This window comes from Alosa alosa, chromosome 23 (genome assembly GCF_017589495.1).
Source record: "Alosa alosa isolate M-15738 ecotype Scorff River chromosome 23, AALO_Geno_1.1, whole genome shotgun sequence".
NCBI classification, from domain to species: domain Eukaryota; kingdom Metazoa; phylum Chordata; class Actinopteri; order Clupeiformes; family Clupeidae; genus Alosa; species Alosa alosa.
Window position 1 is genome coordinate 19,186,617 of NC_063211.1, and position 21,492 is coordinate 19,208,108.

The window sequence follows — 21,492 nt, forward strand, 5'->3', positions numbered from 1 at the left end:
CAAAAATATCTTCAGTGTTTCCCACAGAATTGAATTCTATTTGTGGTGGTAGCAGGTTTGCAGAATTAACTTGAATGCAACAGTTTTTAACAAATTAGCGCAGCGTGGTTATGATACTAACCAGATTTAAGCACAATTAAGTACAACCTGGAAAATCATTGTGTGGTGGTCAATGTTGATATTGTGGTGGGCCGCCACAAATAGGTCAATGTATGGGAAACACTGATCTTGCAATGACACCACCCAAGCTCCATACAAGAGCCATTCTGTCATGTCAATAAAGTACATTTGATTCATGAATTTGAATGCAGCACAGACAACACTGACCAGATCATGTAAACATTGTCAGCATGAAATCATGAGTACAGACCTGGAAGTCTGATGAAAATCTGGACATCAGAGGGAATTTCAGTATCTGAAATTTCTGACATGTTGGTCTTGAGTTGTATTCTGCTAGTTGTAAAGTTATTTGATGTGCCTATTGTTTAGAAAAGGTTTCATATCATTGAGGAGATAGGTCACACCTAAAATTTTTGGAATGTTTGACAGTTCCTAAAGCCAAACTAACCATACACATGGAATATGAGTTTTGAATTTATGATTTATATGCATTAACAATATCAGCTAAACAAATATATTGGTAACATTATAGAGTTACATTGATTAAGTAAAATAAATGTCTCATAGTGTAAAGTAAAGTAATTAAGTACATAAATGCAAAGCGAAGGGAAAAACCATCTATCCACCTTTTCTCTGTATATGGACAGTGCAATCTGATAAATGAGAGATCTGTCTAGGCCTATAATAGATAAGGTACATTGTTATTATTTCTATTACTGTATGCTTATTGTAGGCTTTTTCAACATTATTTACAAAATAATAATAACAATTATATATATAGTAGTAATAGTTAAGAACAAAATTATTCATACCCCTGGCAAATATTGATTTAATGTTGACCAATATGTTCTGACTAAAAATTACACTGTCACATGCCAAAAGGTTGCAAGACAATGTGGAAGAAACATGGAATCAAAAAAGAAGCGTTTTCATCTTTTTTAAACATTTTTATGAAAAATGGCATGTCCAAAAATGCCGGTTCGAACTCCGACCAGTAGGCACGGCTGAAGTGCCCTTGAGCAAGGCACCTAACCCCTCACTTCTCCCCGAGCGCCGCTGTTGATGCAGGCAGCTCACTGCGCTGGGATTAGGGTGTGCTTCACCTCACTGTGTGTAAACTGTGTGCTGTGTGTGTTTTTTACTAATTCACGGATTGGGATAAATGCAGGGATCAAAAGAGTATATATACTTATACTTAAATAATCAATAGAAACATCTTTATTTGCATTCACAGCTCTCAAAATGGTTCTTATAATACCTACCAAGCCTCTTCATGTCTCCACAATGATGCTAAACTGTACCTTTTTAAGAGCAATCCGGGTTTTGAGTCAGGAACAATTATTTGATTTGGATCATTGTGTGGTTTAATGGTCCAATGCCGCCTATTGGGGCAGGCCTCTCTCAATTTAAAAAAAAGATGAAAACACTTATTTTTTGATTCCATGTTTCTCTCACATTGTCTTGCAACCTTTTGTCACGTGACAGTGTCATTTTCAGTCAGAACAAACATATCAGTCAAGAGAAAATCAACTTTAAATCAATATTTGCCAGGGATATGAATCATTTTGTTCTTAACTGTATAAAGTGCACTACATGGCAAATACTATAGCCATAGCCATAACCATAACCATATCACTCACCAAAGATCATGATACATGGCTTGTAAGAGATACAGTATCACTCACCAGAGAGTGCACTAAACTGGATGCCTGCTGTCTGGGCAGTTGGTACCTGAGTAGCCAGAACTACCAGTCTGGGCTGAACCACCAATGAGAAATTATTATTTGGATTTGCTGAAAATGTTTCCAAGTTTTGTGTAAGCCTGGGGAAAGTGAAACACACACACACACAATACATATGATTTTTAGCATACATTTTTAAATAATCTCATAATGTAATAAAGAGGACAACAAGTTATCATTGTTGAAGACAACATTCTGTGGACAAATGGATAAGGATCATGCCGTGTCAAATCAGACAAAATCCAGGAAAACGGTTGCAGCACCGACTCAGATTTTCCTCAAAGTTTGTCTAAACAATGTTTATGTTCCATAACTAAAACCTGTAAAATATTTTTGTTCAATTCTATTGTTCTTATAGTCTTTTTGCCCTTGATTGTTTACACTTTCTAAAAGACCTTATCTTGGAGGCCATGTTTGGACCTTCATACTGCATCTTAAAAAGTACTACTGTATTCCTAGCCTGACCACACTTTGTAGAATGGAAGACAAACATGTTCTCAGTAAGATTCAACCACAGTCTCATTGGTTTTATAGAAGTCCCTAGTTTCAGAAAAAAACATTAAAAAAAGTGATATTGAGGGTCTCAAAACTACTTTATTGTGACACACCTGCCAACGATCAGTATGTTCTCTAGGCGTCTTTGTATTTTTGTGTAATTTTCATTACTTCAATGTAATTTCAGTGTCATTCAGTCATTCAGTAAAATCAGTGTAATTTTCTGTACTTCACCTGAGGGGCACAAAAATGTTGTAAATGTTTATTTTGGTGTTCCCAAAAACACCTGTAACATGCATTTAATCTTTGAATGGGGCGTGGAACAATATTGGTACTTCACACACTAAATATCTAAATATCCATATACTTTATTAGTTATTTCCATTTAGATTTGTATGGTCCTACTATCTACCCCACATACCATTTCAGTTGCTTGAAAATACCTTGTTTTAGATACAAACCTTGTTTTATCCTTTTTACTGTCATGGTCATTTGTTGTGTCTTGGGAAACATTAATAAACGGATGTATTTGAAGAAGAAAAAGTGACTAAAAAAAAACTAAAAAAAAAAGTTTTTTAATAACTTCAATATCACACTCGATGCATTTTTTTCTGAAATCTAGGGCCCTTTTGAAAGTCAGGAGATATTTAGTAAAGACTTTAAATTGTTTACACATGCATACATATTATGTGTTTGTTTTCCCTAGTCAATTTGAAGAAGCTAGGGAAAATATTTATCAAGATATTAATACCTAAACATGGCATGTGTTTTTCAAGCTGTAAAAATGAAAGAATTTCAAGGTCTGAAAAAGATATGAAGACAGAAGATTTGCACAGAAATATTTCACAGGCCTTGGTTTTAGGACCCATTGCATTGATGATATACAGTAGACACGGTTTGAACAAAATCTGAAATGGTGCAGCAACAACCTTTATTGTGCTACAATAACTGTAATATTTATTGTATCTTGTACACACACATACACACAGGTGTAGCCTATTTAAGGTTTTAAGGATTTTTAATTTATGTGTTTGATCATGAATTTGATTACATTGCTGATCAAACCTGACTAAAGGAACACACAAAGATTTTGGTAAATTAGCCTATTCACCATCTTCACTAGTGTTAGATAAGATGATGCTTCTTGTCTCTGTGTGTGCAGTAACTCAGCCTGAAGCACCCACCATTAGCATAGCTTAGCATGGGTTATTGAGGTGGGCAGGTCCAACTAGCCTATAGCACCCAATAGTGATATAAGAATTCCAACATTTTGTGTGACTTGTATAGTTACAACCTATAGGCTACAAATAGACAATTTAGTTCTCATTCAGGAAAAGCACTGCTTCTTGGGCTGAGGGATTTACACACAGCACTTGGAAAGCTGCACTATCAGTGCTTCGTCAGAATGAGAATGTAGTAGTTCCAAGTATATGCTTAGAAAATCGTTGGGTTACATTTTACATTGAAATATGTACACATTGTAAGTATAGTGACCACAGGTAAATAGAACAATGTTTGAGTTCTTTTGTCACTTTTGGGAGATAGGCTAGTTGGAACTACCCACATCAATGAGCTATGCTAAGCTATGCTGGTGGGTGCTTCAGAATTCAGTTACTGCACACACAGAGCCCAGAAGGGTGTGCATCATCTTATCTAATTCTGGGGTAGATGTTGAATAAGCTAATTTCCCAAAATGTTGGCGTGTTCCTTTATTAACACATTAGACATAAGTTCAGCAGTCAATAAGTTCATCTCACCTTCCAAATGCATTGCTTTCATTAGGAAATTGTTGAGGATCAGCAGTTAGTAACTGACTAATTGTTGTCACAGCAGCCACAGCTGTCCCCTGTACAGACATGCAGAGATGTAAAGCACATTTTCCGTTAGGATTCTGCCATTGTGCTCACATTGAAAATTGCTTTGAATAGAAACACTGTGGAAGACTTTTGCAATTGAGCTCGAGTATATCTGAGAAAAAAAACAAATATTTTTCAAGAAGTTGTCAAGGCATTCTCCAGCAGTTCTGCTGACATTTCACTATACCATGAGATTGCAAGCTAGAACACTATTCCGTGCAAGTGTACACGAAGATGATACTGTGTAAAGGATGTTAAAGGTCCCATATTATACTTCTTTTTCTTTTTCAAGTCAAAATAGACTTATGGCTTGCACAAAACATGTCCCTGAAGCTGTTTGCGCAAAATTACTCTCAGATTACACATTATCAGCAGCTCCATTCTCGCCAGTTTCAGTCCCTTTCAGAATAGGCGGTTTCTGAGCTGTTGTTGGCCAAGCCCCACTCCGGAATTGATTCCATAGATATTAGAAAGCATTGTCCATCGAGTTCTATTAGGTGACATACGTGAAGGTGGCCGCCATATTGCTTGGGGCAAACACCTTACTGTCTATGGGCAACACTTGCCGGCAATCAGAGACACCTGTCTGATTTCCAGTCAGAGTCACATGTTTCTCCATTGCCCTCCAGTTATTGTTGCCCCCACCAATATGGCGGCACCATTTACGTACGTTATGGAGCCCAACGCTGTATTTAGCTTTCTAATATCTATAAATAATTGATTCCATGTTAACGTCAATGGGCAGCATGGTGAATAGCCAGGGAATATGAGTCGGTGACACGGCAATGGAGATTCTCCACCAGAAAGCCTTCAACTGCCAGTGATAAAATGCAATTTGTTATGCAGGAATAATAAAGATTGTGTGACAAACGCCATTGCCGGTTCTATTTGAATTTCCATAGTAGCCTAATAGTCAAGTTACTAGTCAACGATAACAGAAGCACATGGTTTCTGACATCATCATCTCTCAACTAACCTACAAAAACCTTGACGCACTTGGAGTGTTTGTAGAAGCATCAGAGAGTCAAATGGAAGTACAAAAGCACATAGTTTAAAAATACAAAACTGAGTTTTGCATAATATGGCCCCTTTAAAGGAACATGCCAACTTTTTGGGAAATTAGATTCTTTGCTGTCTACCCCAGAGTTAGACTAGATGTACCGCATAGCGGTACAACATATGACCGCCGCTCAGTCCTGTACATCCGTTCCGCGAAAATAAATCACACTTCAATTTGTCTCCATATTTTACTCCATCCCCCACTCTTGAAACTTTTGTGTATGCTTGTTTGGCATGCCTGAGTGTGTGTGTGCGGCTGCACAGAAAGTAGCCTACTGGTGCTGAAAAGGTGAATAGATTGTAGAATAGCCAAAGAAGATGTAGCATTGTTATAAAACCTTTAAAATCTCTAAACAATCACAAGTAGGGCAGTTCATCACAGTTCATCCATTGCAACTGGATTGATGAAAGGTCACTTACACCTGTAGGCTACATTGTATTTGGGAAAAGCAAAAGGTATCAGCATAATGTTATTTATTTATTTATTTATTTATTTTTTTTGTATTTATAAACAAAAACATCTCTGTCAGTTCCATGCCGTTTTCAACAGCTATCAAAAACAAAGGTCATTTTGGATGGATGGATTTTTTGTGAATGTTTCTTCTTCTACATAAGATTTTAGTCATCTTTAGTTCATGTAATACTTTATTGTCAATGCACAAATTAAGTAACAGTAGTCTGAAACGTTATTGTTAATGCACAAATTAAGTAACAGTAGCCTAGTCTGAAACGAAATGCTGTTTTACATCTAACCAGTGGTGCAAATAACTGACATGTCCAAATGGGCCTTGATGAAATGCGTCGCTAGACTGTTCATACACATTTTAACAGGCCAAAGTTGAAGAGCTTTTGTCCGTTATTGTTCGTGCAAATATAGGCTGATTCATGTTCCCTTGCATTGTTTAACTGAGGTCCATGGCTAGTCTGGCTTTCATCAGACCAAGCTCAATCTTTTAAGAAATCAAAAAATAAATAGCGGGCAGATCAGGCTGGGTTCACCCAGTCTAGTCCATAGGCACCCGATATTGTTTAATTTTCCGATTGAGATATCCACGCTCTGGCTATTCTAAATGCAAAAATGCATCAGGGAGTTATGACAAAACGGTAACTAACAAACTAGATCCTAATAGAAAGCTGTTAGCTTCCATAAGCTACAGGTAGGATTATAAGGTAGGCCTATTTACAACATAAATTGTCAATAGGCTATGCTGGCGACACAAATAAAATCTCCTTTGGAAACCAATGGCTTACGCCTTACAGTATCAAGCTGACTTAAACTGTCATATCGTGGCGAAAAGTTGTAATAACATTTACGCAGCTCCATGAGTCAAGGAAAGCGTGAATGAAGTAGCCACTTCTAAATGGGACCCACTACACAGTAGCTTAAGGTGTTTTGCTAAAGCAGCCATAATGAAATGAAGGTGTCATTGTTTGGATACTTCACACACACACGTGCTTTTAATTTCACAGACTACAACTACCAAGCTGTAATCAAAGCACATCGATCCCCTCTCACACCCTGCACGCACTTAAAACAAAATAAACAGGCGTCTCAGTCTCACGCATGTATAGGCAAAACTGTATCAGACCGGTGTAACGTTGGTAAATCTTCCATTGCACAGAATGATTTTGTAGCACGTGCAATAAATGACAGTCGAAAGATACAAACAGTGCTGCTATACATTTGCTTGGTATAACCGCATTTATAGTTTTCTACAAATGCAATCAATCAAATGCCTCCATCACTCAACCAACGCAAACGGTAACATTACCTAGGTCCTTATTGATATTACAAGATTAACGTACCTGCAGTAAAAACCAAGCATGTCCGATAAACATCCTCAGATTTATTTCGGCTTCAAGAAGAAATGGGAATTACACTTCATGTGAACATCGTCCTATCCTTATTAGATGTTCGCTGCGGTAAATTACAGTCCTTGTAGGAAGCGTCCATTGTTTTTTCCAACCCACTTTTAACTTCCAACAAAATTATGTCTCACTGCAACGATGTGCCATCTAGTGGTCTAGTAGTCTCAAACGACTACTTCTCGCCAACACTGAAAATGCAGCCATGATGATGATGAATATTTATTTTGGCTTTCTTTTAATCCTACTGAATTTGTAATTATGTATCGGCCGTTCTAATACCGATAGTATGTGGGTGCCTGTGTGTGTGCATGTGTATATGTGTGCACCGCCATTTACAGGCCAATGAGTGTACAGTCACTAAATGTACACATAACCTAATTTTTTTAGACCCCCCCCATGGATGAAATTCTACGAAACTTGGCACACCCCCAGAGAATGCCAGGTCAATCATACACATACAATTTGGTGCAGTTCTGAACATCTTAACTGAAGATAGGGGCGATTAAAGCAGAATAATATTGCATTTTCATTTTTTACCGGGGGTGCAAATCACAAATGAGTGATTATGAGCCAGGTTGATGTGGGCCCTTGAGACCAACATACCATAAAAGATTCTTCATCCTCAGTGCCACAGTTCAGGTAGTTATTTAGGAAAAACTGTTTTTTTTGCGGTTTAGGGGGCCCAGCACGAGGGGGGTGGTGGAAATGAAATTTTTCCGTAAAAGTCTAGTGGGGCTACATACCCACCAAATTTCATGTACCCCGGTGGTTCGGTGTCCCGGGTATCAATGACCAAAAATTCAGGGAGTAGATGACGGGAAAAATTCTTGAATTGTGTGCATGTGTGCATGTACAAATTTATGTTTATGTGTGTGGGTGTGTGTGTGTGTGTGTGTATGTGCATGCTTGTGTGTTTGCCTGCGTATGTGTGTTTGTGCATGTGCATGCATGCGTACATATGTCTACTGTGTGAGTATGTGTCATACGTATGATTACTGTAAATACATGTGTGTGCGTGTGTATCTGTTTATGCACATGTGTGCACATGGAATGGGTTAACATGACCCCTGGAGGCAAACATACGAAAAAAATTGGTCATCCTAGGCCCTACAGTTCTCAAGATATTCACAGAGAACTGTGTCTCGCCCTACCTCCTTTCGGGGGTCCAGTCCAGCGGGGGCTACAGATCAAAACGAAGAATGACGGTTCCATGCTATCCATGTGGGGTTACATGCCCACCAAGTTTCGTGTACCCCGGTCTTTCAGTGTCCCGGGAATCCTTGTTGGTGTACGTCACTAAATGTACACATAAATTATTTTATTGTAAGGCCCCCCATGAACGAAAGTACTCAAAACTTGGCATGCATTCGGAGGGTGTCATAATGATCCTACTCTTTTAATTTTGTGCAGTTTTGACCTTGTCAGCCAGAGATATTGTGATGAAAACACCAAATGTTTTGCTTTTTAATTTTTAACTAGGTGGCGCTATACATGAAATAAGTGGTAATGGGATGGGTTGACATGCCTCCTTAAGACCAACATACATAAAATAGGTGGACCTCCTAGGCCCTACGGTTCTCGAGATATTCACAGAAAACTGTCTCCGGCCACCTACAGGCCAGTTGGTGTATAGTAACATAAATTAATTTATTGTGTGGCCCCCCATGAACGGAATTCCACGAAACGTGGCGTGCATACAGAGGGTGTCATAATTATCCTACACTTCCAATTTCGTGCAGTTTTGACTATGTTAGGTCACAGATACCTTCAATTACAACACCTCATTTTTACTTTTTGTGTTTAACTAGGTGGTGCTTATACATGAAATGAGTGGTTATGGAATGGGTTGACATGGCCCCTGAGATCAACATACAAAAAAAATGGTCCTCCTAAACCCTACGGTTTCGAGATATTCACAGAAAACTGTGTCTGCCCTACCCTCCTTTCAGGGGTCCAGTCCAGCGGGGGCTACAGATCAAAACGAAAAACGATGGTTCCATGCTATCCATGTGGGGTTACATGCCCACCAAGTTTCGTGTACCCCGTCTTTCAGTGTCCCGGGACTCATTGATGGAAATTTGGGCATGGAAAAAAAAAAAAAAAAAAATCTGACTAAACCTATATGACCGCCCGGCTAAGGCTGGGCGTCATAATAAGAGGGAACATACCCTTCTCTTCTGTGCATGCAATAACCCAGTGTGATACTGTTCACTGGAAGTGGGCTACACCAGTTAGCCTATAGCCCACTGAATCCTCCTATTTAACTCTGGGGTAATTAAAAAAAAAAAAAAAAAAATCTTAAGCAAATTTTTCCAAAAACGTTGGCGTGTTACTTTAAGACTGTAGACTATTCTATAGAGTTGTATCTCTGTGACCATGATCCAGTCAGTGAACCTGATTTCCAGGGCATTTGAAGGTCCACATCTTTCCCACAATTAAATCTAACCAAGTGTTATTAATCTTACGAAATTTAATCTTACGTCTTAAAATAAGTCAAACTCTTCTTAAATTAAGTCAAATGATTTTACGAGAAAGCGCTAGTCTCTTTATACTGAAAACAATACCAACTAGATTTGTTGATCTTGATATAAGATTTATAACACTAGGTTAGATTTTATTAGACAAGCAGTTTTTCCTGTGCAGATCCTTCAGCTCCGTCTGTACCTCACATACAGTAGCAGTAGGGGTTAGATATTTCAGTGACGGGCGACAGCATCGCAGGAAGTGCGTCATACGCATCACACCGGAAGTGTGATTCCGGATGTGCTCACTCCGTCTAGTTCACATACGGTAACAGATATGACTGTGGGCCAGATCTGCACTAGATAGAGGTTTCCGCTTAAACATTCTAACTGCAAGCAAAGCAGTTTCTTTCACTGTTTTACAGATTTGGCCCAGATCAGATTTCTGTTACTCAACCAAAAGTCTGAAAAAGTCAAAAATATGGATGCATGACAATACAGACAACCCTGTTGCATGAAGTAGGCCTACCTCTGTTATGTTGACACTGTCGGACAGGATGGTGTTTACAATTTGTGCTGCAGACGTAATGTTTGAGGCCGTCAGCCATTCTGGCCTGGACGTCAGGATCTGTGTACTGCTTGCTAGCTGCTCCGTTTCCACTGCATCCAAAGAACCAGTCACCTAGGGAAATGTAAGGTTATAAACTGCACATATTTGGAGGAATATATGGAAAGAAAATTGCCTTCTCAAAACCACTACCATTGTCTCAGCTACTTACATTGACTTGGATATTTTCAAGGGTTATTTGGCATTCAATTTTCTGAATGCGGTCAAATTCTGGCCGTCCATTATTGTACAAGCATCTAGTTGAGGCTTTGGAAATATCAGCTATAAGGGGGGATTAATGTGTTGATAATTACCCATTGGCATGACTTAAGCAATAAGTTAACAATGAAGAGGTCAAGTGGTCTTATACCATTGTTGGTTGTATTTTCACATGTCTGTGAGGAGTAGGCAGACCAACCAATTACAGTTTGTGGGAACTCAAAGCCTTCCACAGTAGCCTCATTACATAAGTTTGCTAAAATAAGGAAAACATATAGAAACAAAGGTTAGCAATATAATAATAATCTGCACATACTGCAACAGTCAAACTGTTTACTTGTGCATGACTTCTGGAAATGACATACTGACAACAACCACAAAACAAAACTGAACATACATGTACAGTGCCTGTAAAAAGTATTAATTCTCCTTGAATATTTCCCCTTTCATTACTTTAATAAATGGAATCTGTGTGAATTTAATTTGGCATTTTTTACAATCATTTAAAAAAATCCCCTCTTTAAAAGGTGCCATGTGTAAGAATTGAGGTAAAAATAGCTACACACATCAAAAGAATGAGAAGAATAAGGGCGATGATGTCATTTAAAAAATGACAAGGCATAGTGCTGCAGAGATATCAACCTGAATTAGTATGCTAAATTACTAGCCACAGCCCGACAGGTGTCATAATACCAGTTTTGGCCATGGGAGGCGGTATGCGGGCAACATAACCGCCAGCCAAACTGCAACACACGTTTCTCAGTTGTTACTCTAGGGTAGACCAACTCACTTTCTGGAGGTATACTGCCCCCATCTTTTATGGAATGTGGAGCATGAATTGATTTACACTACACATTACACATGGCACCTTTAATGTCAAAGTTAAATTTCTACAAATTCCCACAAAGTAATGTTAATTAATTAAAAATATATAATGCAAATTGTAAACAGTAACAATATTATATAATATATTTATGCAATTAAGCGATTGCATAAATATTCACTACTGTAAATCAACAGTGGTCCAGCCAATTGGTGGTAATAGTCTCACAATTAGTGAAAAGGAGATCGCCTCAGTGCAGTGAATGTGTATAGTAATAAAAAAGTGTCCACCATGAAGACAAAAGAACACTCCAAACAACTCAAAGAAAATGTTATTGACAAGCATAAGTGAGGGGATGGATAAAAAAATGTTCAAGTCACTGAGCATCCCCTGGAGTTCAGTGAAATCCATTATAAGGAATGCAGGGAATATGACAAATGTGCAAATCTGCTTAGAGCAGGCCGTCACCACAAACTGAGTGACCGTTCAAAAAAAAGTAATGGTGGGGGAGGCCAACAAGGCACCTATGACAACTGTAAAGAAGTTAAAAGCTTCAGCAGCTGAGATGGGAGAAACTGCATCAGCTTATACTTTGTAGAAATCTGCTTTCAATTTGACAAGAGGGGATTTTTATAAATAATTGCAAAAAAGGTTTTTTATAAGCACTGTAATTGTACATTCATAATCAGGCAACTGACGAGGAGAATGTATTGTATTACCCACATTATACAATGAAATGATGAATAGAAATGATGTAGCAGTATTTTTGCATTTCCTGTTTTGTAGGGGGTATTTATTGTTACCTAAGGTCTTCTTTGAAATAGCTTGAATGTTATTCCTCATTTTGTGAGACACTTTGGATAAAAACATCTGCTAGATAAATAAATGTAAGTGTACAAGTGATTCATACCAACAGAGCAGGTGACACCAGTCCACTCATCTGGGCAGAGGCAGACTCCATCTTGCAGCAGACCATTGAGGCACACCAATGGGGGTTGGGTTGTCGGCGTGGTGGTGGGAGGAGTCGTAGTAGGAGTGTATGTAATAGATGTGTTTTCTATTGGAGGGGATGTGCCAAGAGTGGAGTTGGTGGTGGGAGGAGTTATAGAGGTGGTGGAGTTTGTAGTAGGAGTGTGTGTAATAGACGTGGTTTCTAATGGAGGGGATGTGCCAGGAATAGAGTAGGTGGTGGAAGGAATTGTAGAGGGGGAGGGGGTGGAGTCTGTAGTAGGAGTGTGTGTAATAGATGTGGTTTCTAATGGAGCGAATGTGCTAAGGATGGAGGTGATGGGAGGATTTGTAGAGGTGGAGTTTGTAGTCTGAGTTAAGATATCAGTAGAAGAAGTCATATGCTGTGGTAGTGTTGTGGTAGGGAGAGCTTCTGCAGTGGCTTCTGAAGGGGTTGGTGAAAAATCGATACTAGTAACAGGTGGAGTTCTGGGTGTGGTAGTTGCAGTTACAGCACTAAAGACAGCTGCACTTGATGTTGTGGCAGGAATAAAGGGAGCTGTATGGTATTCAGTGGGAGCTGTAGGAGTATTCGGGGGATTGGTGTTTTCGGCTGTAATGAATAGTGCTGGAAAAGAGATACAGACACACAGGCAGTTAAATAAGAAAGCTCCTCTTAGAGGAAACATAACATTTTAAGTTGATTCATGTTTTGGTAATAATAAAACTGTCAATTGAGCAATGTAAATTACAGTTGTAACCTTTAATCTGAATACTCTATGCATTGCATTCAAATAAGGTAAGCCATTATGGCCAAAATGGGTGGCCTGCCTCAAAACCAAGGGTTAAACCGGCTTAAAAGAAACAGCTATTATTTCATAAAATATAATGGCCAAATTAAATTCATGAGGGTAAAGCATTTGAAATGAAAAAAGATAATATAACCCTAACTGCTGTATAATAATGTATAATACATTGGCATGGATAAATACACAGCTATTACAAATTTTAGTACAAGGTAAACTATTTTCAGAAAGACCATTAATGTTAATCATACAATCTGGCAGAGGTGGGAGTAAGTCACACATGTGCAAGTCACAAGCAAGTCTCAAGTCTTAACCTCCAAGTCTCAAGCAAGTCCAAGTCATTTTTTGTGACAGTCAAGCAAGTCAAGTCAAGTCAAGTCATAGCCAAATGATTGAAATTCATGATGATTTACCCATGTTTTCATTTTAAAATAAGATACAATAGGCTAGTTATGAACTGCTGGAGCTTTATTTGTAACAAACAAATAGACATTGCATTCATTCAAGCCACATTAGGGCAGCCGTGGCCCACTGGTTAGCACTCTGGACTTGTAACCGGAGGGTTGCCGGTTCGAGCCCCGACCAGTGGGCCTCAGCTGAAGTGCCCTTGAGCAAGGCACCTAACCCCTCACTGCTCCCCTCGAAAGCCGGCCGAAGCAGGCAGCTCACTGCGCCGATTATTGTGTGCTTCACCTCACTGTGTGTTCACTGTGTGTTCACTGTGTGCTGTTTGTGTTTCACTAATTCACCGATTGGGTTAAATGCAGAGACCAAATTTCCCTCACGGGATCAAAAAAGTATATATACTTATACTATACATACTTATACTTATACATAGCCTACACCTGAACGGTTTATAGAATAAGATGAAATGTATACGAATAAAAATAAATGTATTTCAAGTAGACCTATTATAAAATAGCCTATTATTGTTTCAATATGCCTCAAATATTAGGTAGCCTAAGCTACATCAAATCATGAAAATATATTCAAACAGTTCAAGTTACACCTGTCCTGACCCGTCACATCTCCAGGGAACTGATAATGTTGAAAAAGTGAACTAAGAAATCAATCAAACGCTGCCGCCGAAGTCACTGCCAAAGTTTGACAAGCGCGACAGCGCAATTGGTTTTAGAAGGGTTTAGGACCGTCAATGCTATATCATATTATACATAAGCCTAACATGTGAAATAAGCTACTTTTCTATGCTGATTGCTGGCAGTTAGCTAGGCCTACTTACTGTTGTTAGCCTACTAGCCTATAAAGTATGGAACAGGAACGTGTTTAAGAGGGAGGGAGAAAGAGAGGCAAGAAAATGTTTCACTTTGCCATTTCACACATTTTAACCTAATATGGCATTAACTAAAAAGCATAATAGATTCAAAGCCAACTCTTAACATGCCTCAAATTTGACGTTAGGTTTCTAACACGTTTCTACGTTTTGGTATAAACGTAGAGCCTTCCATATTTGCAAGTTAGCATACCTCAATCTGTCTCATTTGATCTGGCACTTGCTGTTGGTCTGTCGCGTCGCGTCACTTGGTAGGCTACAATGACAGTCACTCGCGTGATGCATGCAACAGCACCTAAGCAGATTTTCTAAAATCGTAAAGTTAACTCCTTAACTCATTGAAGGCCAAGCTGTTTTCGGAAGCTTTGTCCTAGAGTGCCAGCAATCTAGACCATTGTTAATGAGCATATTCTGTGTTATAGCTATGAACACATACAATGTGTTCACGCCTCTGTTCCTGAGAAATCCCAAGCTAAACAGTGGCTAGTTTTCATCAAAATTCCTGTTTTTTTTTCTAGAAATGGAGATATTGCGTCTTTTATCAAGCAAGTCTCAAGTCTTAAAAAATGTCAAGTCATGTGACTCGAGTCCCCCATGTCTGCAATCTGGATGTTATTTGTAATAATATTCCTTGCAGTATGAAACCAAATGAAACCAACAAAGGCAAACAATATGCAAAAACACAGAAACACTGCACCGATGCATAACATCCATAACAGGAGACCACAACGTGTGCTATTTAGTGTTGTACGTGAAGTTCTGTACACACTGACAAAGAATGTCCTGCTTAAGGACAAGAAAAGAATGTATCTATCAGTGAATAACACTGAACAGAAGATGCCATGTGGAACTCAGTTGAGATAAGATTCAAATCAGTTGCACCCAAATACACAAGTGCTTCTAATTCTGCTAGATATGCAGTATATTTACATTACTATAACCAAAATATTTTCAAAGTATTGTGTTTCTAAACGAGTATAAGGTATGATGTGACAGCATATGATGTCTTACCTGACAACAGCATGGGTATGAAGGGGAAACTCTGCATTTTCACAGGTGCCTTTACAGCTAGACCATCACTATCTTTTGTCCTGCTATACTAATAACAGCGCTAACCTCCTCCAGTTAATAATTGATGAAAAACAGTAAGGAAATTCTGCTCTCTTCAGCTTGGCCAGAGTTGAAATACCGGGCAATCAATCAAATTGCCAAAAAAGACTCCACTCTACCCTTGTGACTTCTTGAAAGGATAGCTCTTTTTTCAGTATAGGCCAAATGGATGGCATTAAATAATATCTAATGATTTATGGATGTCAATGACACAGTTGTTCTGTTTCTCTCTCTCTCAATACAAAACAGAGTGGAGGAATTTTTAGGCTGCTACTTCAGATAAGGGCTACAATAAATGCATGTGTAGCAGGTAGACCTCTGCCTGCTATTTCCAATTGCACCTGCCAGTGCTAATGAAGGGGGCGGGGCATGGGCTTAGGCATTTAATCAATCTGGCACCAGTGGAGTGCTACTTAAGAGGGGCAGCAGCCAGTAGCAATGTAGACTCCACTGGTGTAGCCCCTGTCTGTGCTACTGTCAGGTATGCTGGCTCCCCATAGACATGTGTGGTTTTCTGTTATGTATATTGTGGTGTTTTCATTGTTTAATCTTCTGTGTTCTGTTCTTTTAGGCAGCACAGTCAGGCTGGTGGGGTAACATGGGTCGTGCTGTTGTCTTGTCTTGGTTTTGCTTTAGTTATTTGTTATGTTTGGTTTTTGTTTTGCTTGTCTTTTTGTTTAACTTTCATCTTTATTTAGTAGGGAGGTGGCTCTGGGGTGGGGGGTGGTCTAGTTTAAGCACATGTATGATGTTTTTGGTGTATTTCTTGTAGCTTTACTGTGTAACAGGTTCTTTATGCTTGCATGGTATTGGTGTGAACTTCCATAGTTGCCACCCTCAGATCTCCACTTCCCAACCTTTTGTCTTAATAAATATTGTTTTCCTGGAATTCATGTCTCCACTGTGTAGTTACGAACCTGAAAGCGGTATGATCTCTTAAAGATTCCCTGATGTATTAGGCTTCAGGGTGGCGTAAGTCAGGCTACTGTGATTTGGCCCCTTGGCCCTTCCTATGCATCACCCTGTTTGCATCACACGTGCAAACCAGTCAACATATAATGTTAATATTTGACAGCTGACACATTTCACATGATATTTCATACCAGGCCAATTATCTAGGTGGGGTTAATTTTGTCTTCCTGAATAGGTTAAAAAATGACTGCTGCCAGTCATGAAAAGAAAACGGCGTCTTAATATTTTCAGGTGTTTAACAGTAGGCGCACGGGTCTTAGCAGTGATTTCTGACCGCAGTGAGATTAATCATTGCATTGTCTACAGTCATTAACTTTGGAACAATTTGCCATTTGGGTTTCAAGATTGATAAGATTCAGTTAATGTATAGTATGGATCATCTAAAAGTTTGGGACAACCAAACAGCAGTGCAAGGTATTTAGAGTGTTGCAGGTAAATCCTTAATTGTTGTAGGTTCCCATAGCTGTGTTTTTCCCTATTGAAAATCATGACAAGCTCATTGGTTTCTTTTTTTTCTTTTCTTTCCCTTTTCCGTGGGTTGTAGTGAAGTGGTGATGGATAAAGCAATGTTCACGTCATGTGAGCCAGAGCTGCTTGCCTTGTAAAGGTGTTTCTGTCCCTCCCAAATTGCGTAAGAATGGTGTGTTTAGCAGCCAGAATTTAAAAAAAATTCCTGGGGGAGAAACCTCCCTCACCTAAGACCATTTAAAAACTTGAAACACCTCTATGTGCAGGCTAGTCCACGTTCAACTTTTATCCTAGGCCTACAGTGTTTGTGCGGTAGGTTATTTGACAAGGGATGATATGGGTAGGCTGACGTGAATATTTTCTGTGTAAAGGTTTTTTCTTAGGCTCAGTAAGGATACACTGCATGTTAGGCTAGCCTACATTAACTAAAAGCACACATTTTGTAATTTGTCAATCAGGCAATTAGTCATCAGCCAATCTCAATGCAACTTTTGATAAAAGTCATGTAAAAATGTCAAGTCAAATTTGCAATTGATGCCCGAGTGTTAGCCTTTCTACGGGGCTTACTGCGAGCCTGCTCCCCCCTCGAAAGATGCCAGCTTGCGCAGCTGTTGGCATGTCCACCGTTCCCCATGATATAGTGTAGGCCTACTATGTGTGTGCAAAGGTAATAAACCTGTGCTTTGTTGTAGGTTCTCAGCAGCTCAAGTGGATAGAAGGTCACAGGCTGCACCTGAGCTGGGTGATGTCTCCTCTCTTGGTAGACTCTTCTGGAGGTCGTTTTAATTCTGTTTTTGTTTTGGTTTTAATTAGCCAAGGTATTTTATGCATCACAAGGATTGCTGGTTAACATAAGGGAGCGGTGACATTACTTTAGGTTCACTAGCAATTGAACACTGCTGCTTTGCTTACGCCACTATTGCCTGCCATTATTGCCTGCAACTATTATAAACTAGTCGCAGCTTGTTAGCTGGTTTGCATGTCTTGGCCCTGGACTGTTTCCCCTGTCTTTATTGCTATTCATATGAATTCCTTTCTGTTTGTTTTGTTTTTGTTTACAAGTTGCAGAAGGTTGTTTGTTTCCATCATCAGTATATCACCAGTGTAGCAGCAGAAGACAAAAGTGCAAAACGTCTACATTTCAGACTTCTTCGTCCTCACGACAGTTTACCAGCGATAATTCAAACCCCCATGTTGTTTTCCATTAGGAAAAATCGCAAGATACAGGATATCAAAGATGGCAGCTTTTTTGGTGGTTTGTGGCTTGGTTGTTTGAACTAGGTTACTGCCCCTCAGCAGTCGCACTTGTGACTTGTGTCGTTCCTTGGTAGTTCCGGTTGGTGATGTCGACAGTGTCCGGAGTGCCTAACCATGGTTGGGTATTTTATTGAATATTCTCCTGGGTTTATAGCCCACACTAAATATGAACAATTTTTCTTGAATGTCCCCTTGGGGATCAATAATCCATCCATCCATCCATAAATCACAACCGCCTAACCAGAAATCACAAGGTGGTTGTTTTTCTCGTGACTCAATGATTGATCTATGCTGTAGCTTAATGTTCATTAAAAGACTGACTCCCCTGTTGGGCTCATTCCTGCTACTTATGTTAATTTGCGTGTTGGTTTGTATTTTGGTAGCTACTCCCAGACTCTGTAATCAAGCACACTGACCAATGGTATAGGCCTACTACTGTGGCTTAAGCAGGTGACTTGTCAATTGGACGTTGTAGGTTCTAATTCCTTATTCTGTGAGCTTGTCTTGTTTCTGACTATGTGCAGTAAAACAGGGAAATATTTAATAATGCTGTGGAACTTTATTTTAAACTATTATTTGTAACTGATGTCATGTTCCTAATGGTCTCTCGGTGTACAGTAACTATAAATATTTAGGGTCAAAACCTATTGTTCTGTCTTATAGGCCTACTCTTACTCAAAAGTAAAAAGTAAAAAGGAGAAAGAGGATGCGAACTCTGGTCACAGACGCAGAGTACCAACGTGCTGCCATTACTCCTGGAGGGCCTAATTTAGTAACTCATTGGCTACTGACCCAGAATGTCTCCATAACCCAGAAACTAGCATAGGAAAGCTTGGCAATTGGCAATTACAATCACCCTTATTTAATTACACAGAGGTGATAGAGGTGGAGAGATAAGGGGAGTGAAGGAAGCGAGGAGAGGCATAAGAGTGTATCTGCATGTGTGGGAGTGACTATCCTCTCTCATGAGGTGATAGAGGTGGAGAGATAAGGGGAGTGAAGGAAGCGAGGAGAGGCATAAGAGTGTATCTGCATGTGTGGGAGTGACTATCCTCTCTCATGAGGTGATAGAGGTGGAGAGATAAGGGGAGTGAAGGAAGCGAGGAGAGGCATAAGAGTGTATCTGCACGTGTGGGAGTGACTATCTTTTCTCATGAGGTGTGGTTTGTGTGTCAGAATGTGGATCCAGTGGACCTGAATACAGTCTGATATCATTTAAATGCAGGCCAAATGCCTGCAGAGGCATTTACTGTAGGCTACTAGCTCTGTTCAGAGCCCGCATCAACAGGAATAAGCACTTGCTAAACAATCTATCCATCTATCTATCTATCTATCTATCTATCTATCTATCTATCTATCTATCCATCTATCTGTTGCACACAAAGACTGCTCGGTTAGGGATGTTGTGTTTTGCTGTTTCTTTGGTTGGGCATTCGTCTACAGGCAGCACATGCTGCACAGTGATGCGACGCACTTGTGACTGGCGTCAGCCAACTGTGCTCTGCTGTTGTATCCCACATCATGTTAAACAGGCTTGGGTTGCTGATCGGCGACTGTGGGAAATCCCCCAACTATAGCTTAAGGAAATCAACACCCTTTATGTTTCTGAGGTAAAGGCAAGTGACTACTGTAAGCAGCAGGGGCTAAGTGTTAATTATTATACGGCTCTTCACAATGCAAGTAGAATGCTCCATTGACTTGAATGGGATTTCCGAAAGTTCTAGCGGTCATGACCGCTGTCAATGGCAACGGAGTTTGTGCTTGGAACTTCATTCAAAAGTGAAAGCAGACGGTTGATCAGCTGTGTTCTAAAGAATGTTTGATTCAAGTTCAGCGTGTTGTTTGCGAACTATTTGTTTCTCAGCAAAAGCCACGGCGAAACGGTAACAAATAAGTGTAAACAGACATATCATGGAGTTTATTTTTTTGTTTTGGCAAGTAGCCAGATAATAAAGCGGGATAATGTATAGACGCCCGGTCATCATGGGAAAATAAGTCCCTTCAGGGCGAAACAAGACCCCTCGGCTGGCGCCGAGGTCGGTTCGCCTCTGTCGGGATTTATTTTCCCCATAATGACCGGCGTTCTATACATTATCCCTTACATAATGTTCAGACTATGATAAGGCTCACACAGTTCTATCTGATTGCTAAATAACCCTGTTTGCCAGGCAATTAACAAGTAGCAGGGCAAGTAGCAGTGCGTGCTTCGCCTGAATGAGAATATAGTTCCAAGTATGTATGCTAAGAAAATTGCTGTGTCTTATTTTGCATAGGTATTTCGCACATGTTGTAACTACAAGTCACAACATGTAATTAGAGAAATTTTAGAGACCTTTTGTCACTTTTAGGAGCTCTAGGTTAGTTGGTTCCAACCTCCTGAGCTCTGCTAAGCTTGGCTAATGGTGGGTGCGTCAGACTGTCCAACTGGTGTAGTGTATGGTGTGTGTTTGTGTGTGGGTGAGTGAGTCGTGTGTGTGTGTGTGAGAGAGAGAGAGAGAGAGAGAGAGATTGTGTGACCTATACAAAACACAGAGGATTCTTGAAGTTTATGTTCATGCATCATTGACTTTTATATTCAAAGTTCTAGGCTTCAAATCAAGCATCCCCTTTATTTTCACAAAGGCAATTCTATGGTCTAGTGACTGGATTAGCTATTCAAAGCTGTCTGTGTACAGAGTAATAGTTTGAGAGACAAACACGTGCCACACAAATTCAAACGGAGTATGTCTGAAGTCAACTACCAGTTTGATATATCATATAAAAAAAGCATAGTTTACATCCTGGATGTAATCCTAGACACAGTTTAAATTCTAACTTTAATTTATTTTTTCATGTTAACCACAAATAAACACATTTATTTAAGTTTACTGTAAGTACTGTTTTAAGCACTTTTTAGGGATAGTATTTATAATTGAGAAGTTTATATTAAAAGTTATATGAATACCAACTGCATTAATACCATTCGAATGACAATAAAATGCAATTTGTTGAACAGATGTGTTATTGTATGTAATGTTATCACAACTGGACTGGATTTGTCATGACAATCTGGCATTGAAGAAGAACAGAAAACTGTGCAGGACCCTGCTCAAAAATTTGCTTTACTACTCCGAGAAAGACTGGCGGTTTTAGGAAATTTTTCCAATGGACATCTGTGTCCATTTCTCCAAACCACTGAGTTGCTGATGCTGAACACCTCTTTATGAAAAGCAAGGTGTGGAATATTCCACATGTTTGCAGCTGTCAAAATCATCATGAGGAAGTCTGGTGTCGAATAAAATGAAGACATACAAACCCTATTGCCCAAATAAAGATAGATATAGATAGATAGATAGATAGATAGATAGATAGATAGATAGATAGATAGATAGATACACAAACAAGCAGG

The 21,492-nt window shown here is 39.4% G+C and overlaps 1 protein-coding gene across 1 annotated transcript in view; it reads right to left on the minus strand.

The window, feature by feature from the left end:
- Positions 1-15,678, minus strand: part of LOC125288784 (adhesion G-protein coupled receptor G7-like) — a 28,542-nt gene extending 12,864 nt beyond the window's left edge. Inside the window, exons 1-8 of the mRNA XM_048235414.1 lie at positions 15,309-15,678; positions 12,163-12,828; positions 10,581-10,685; positions 10,383-10,492; positions 10,133-10,285; positions 4,115-4,203; positions 1,806-1,942; positions 371-478 (exon numbers count right to left, since the gene is read on the minus strand). Coding sequence (XP_048091371.1) covers positions 371-478; positions 1,806-1,942; positions 4,115-4,203; positions 10,133-10,285; positions 10,383-10,492; positions 10,581-10,685; positions 12,163-12,828; positions 15,309-15,345 — 1,405 coding nt within the window. The 5' untranslated portion in view covers positions 15,346-15,678. The remainder of the gene's footprint in view (positions 1-370; positions 479-1,805; positions 1,943-4,114; positions 4,204-10,132; positions 10,286-10,382; positions 10,493-10,580; positions 10,686-12,162; positions 12,829-15,308) is intronic.
- Positions 15,679-21,492: the final 5,814 nt, after the last annotated feature.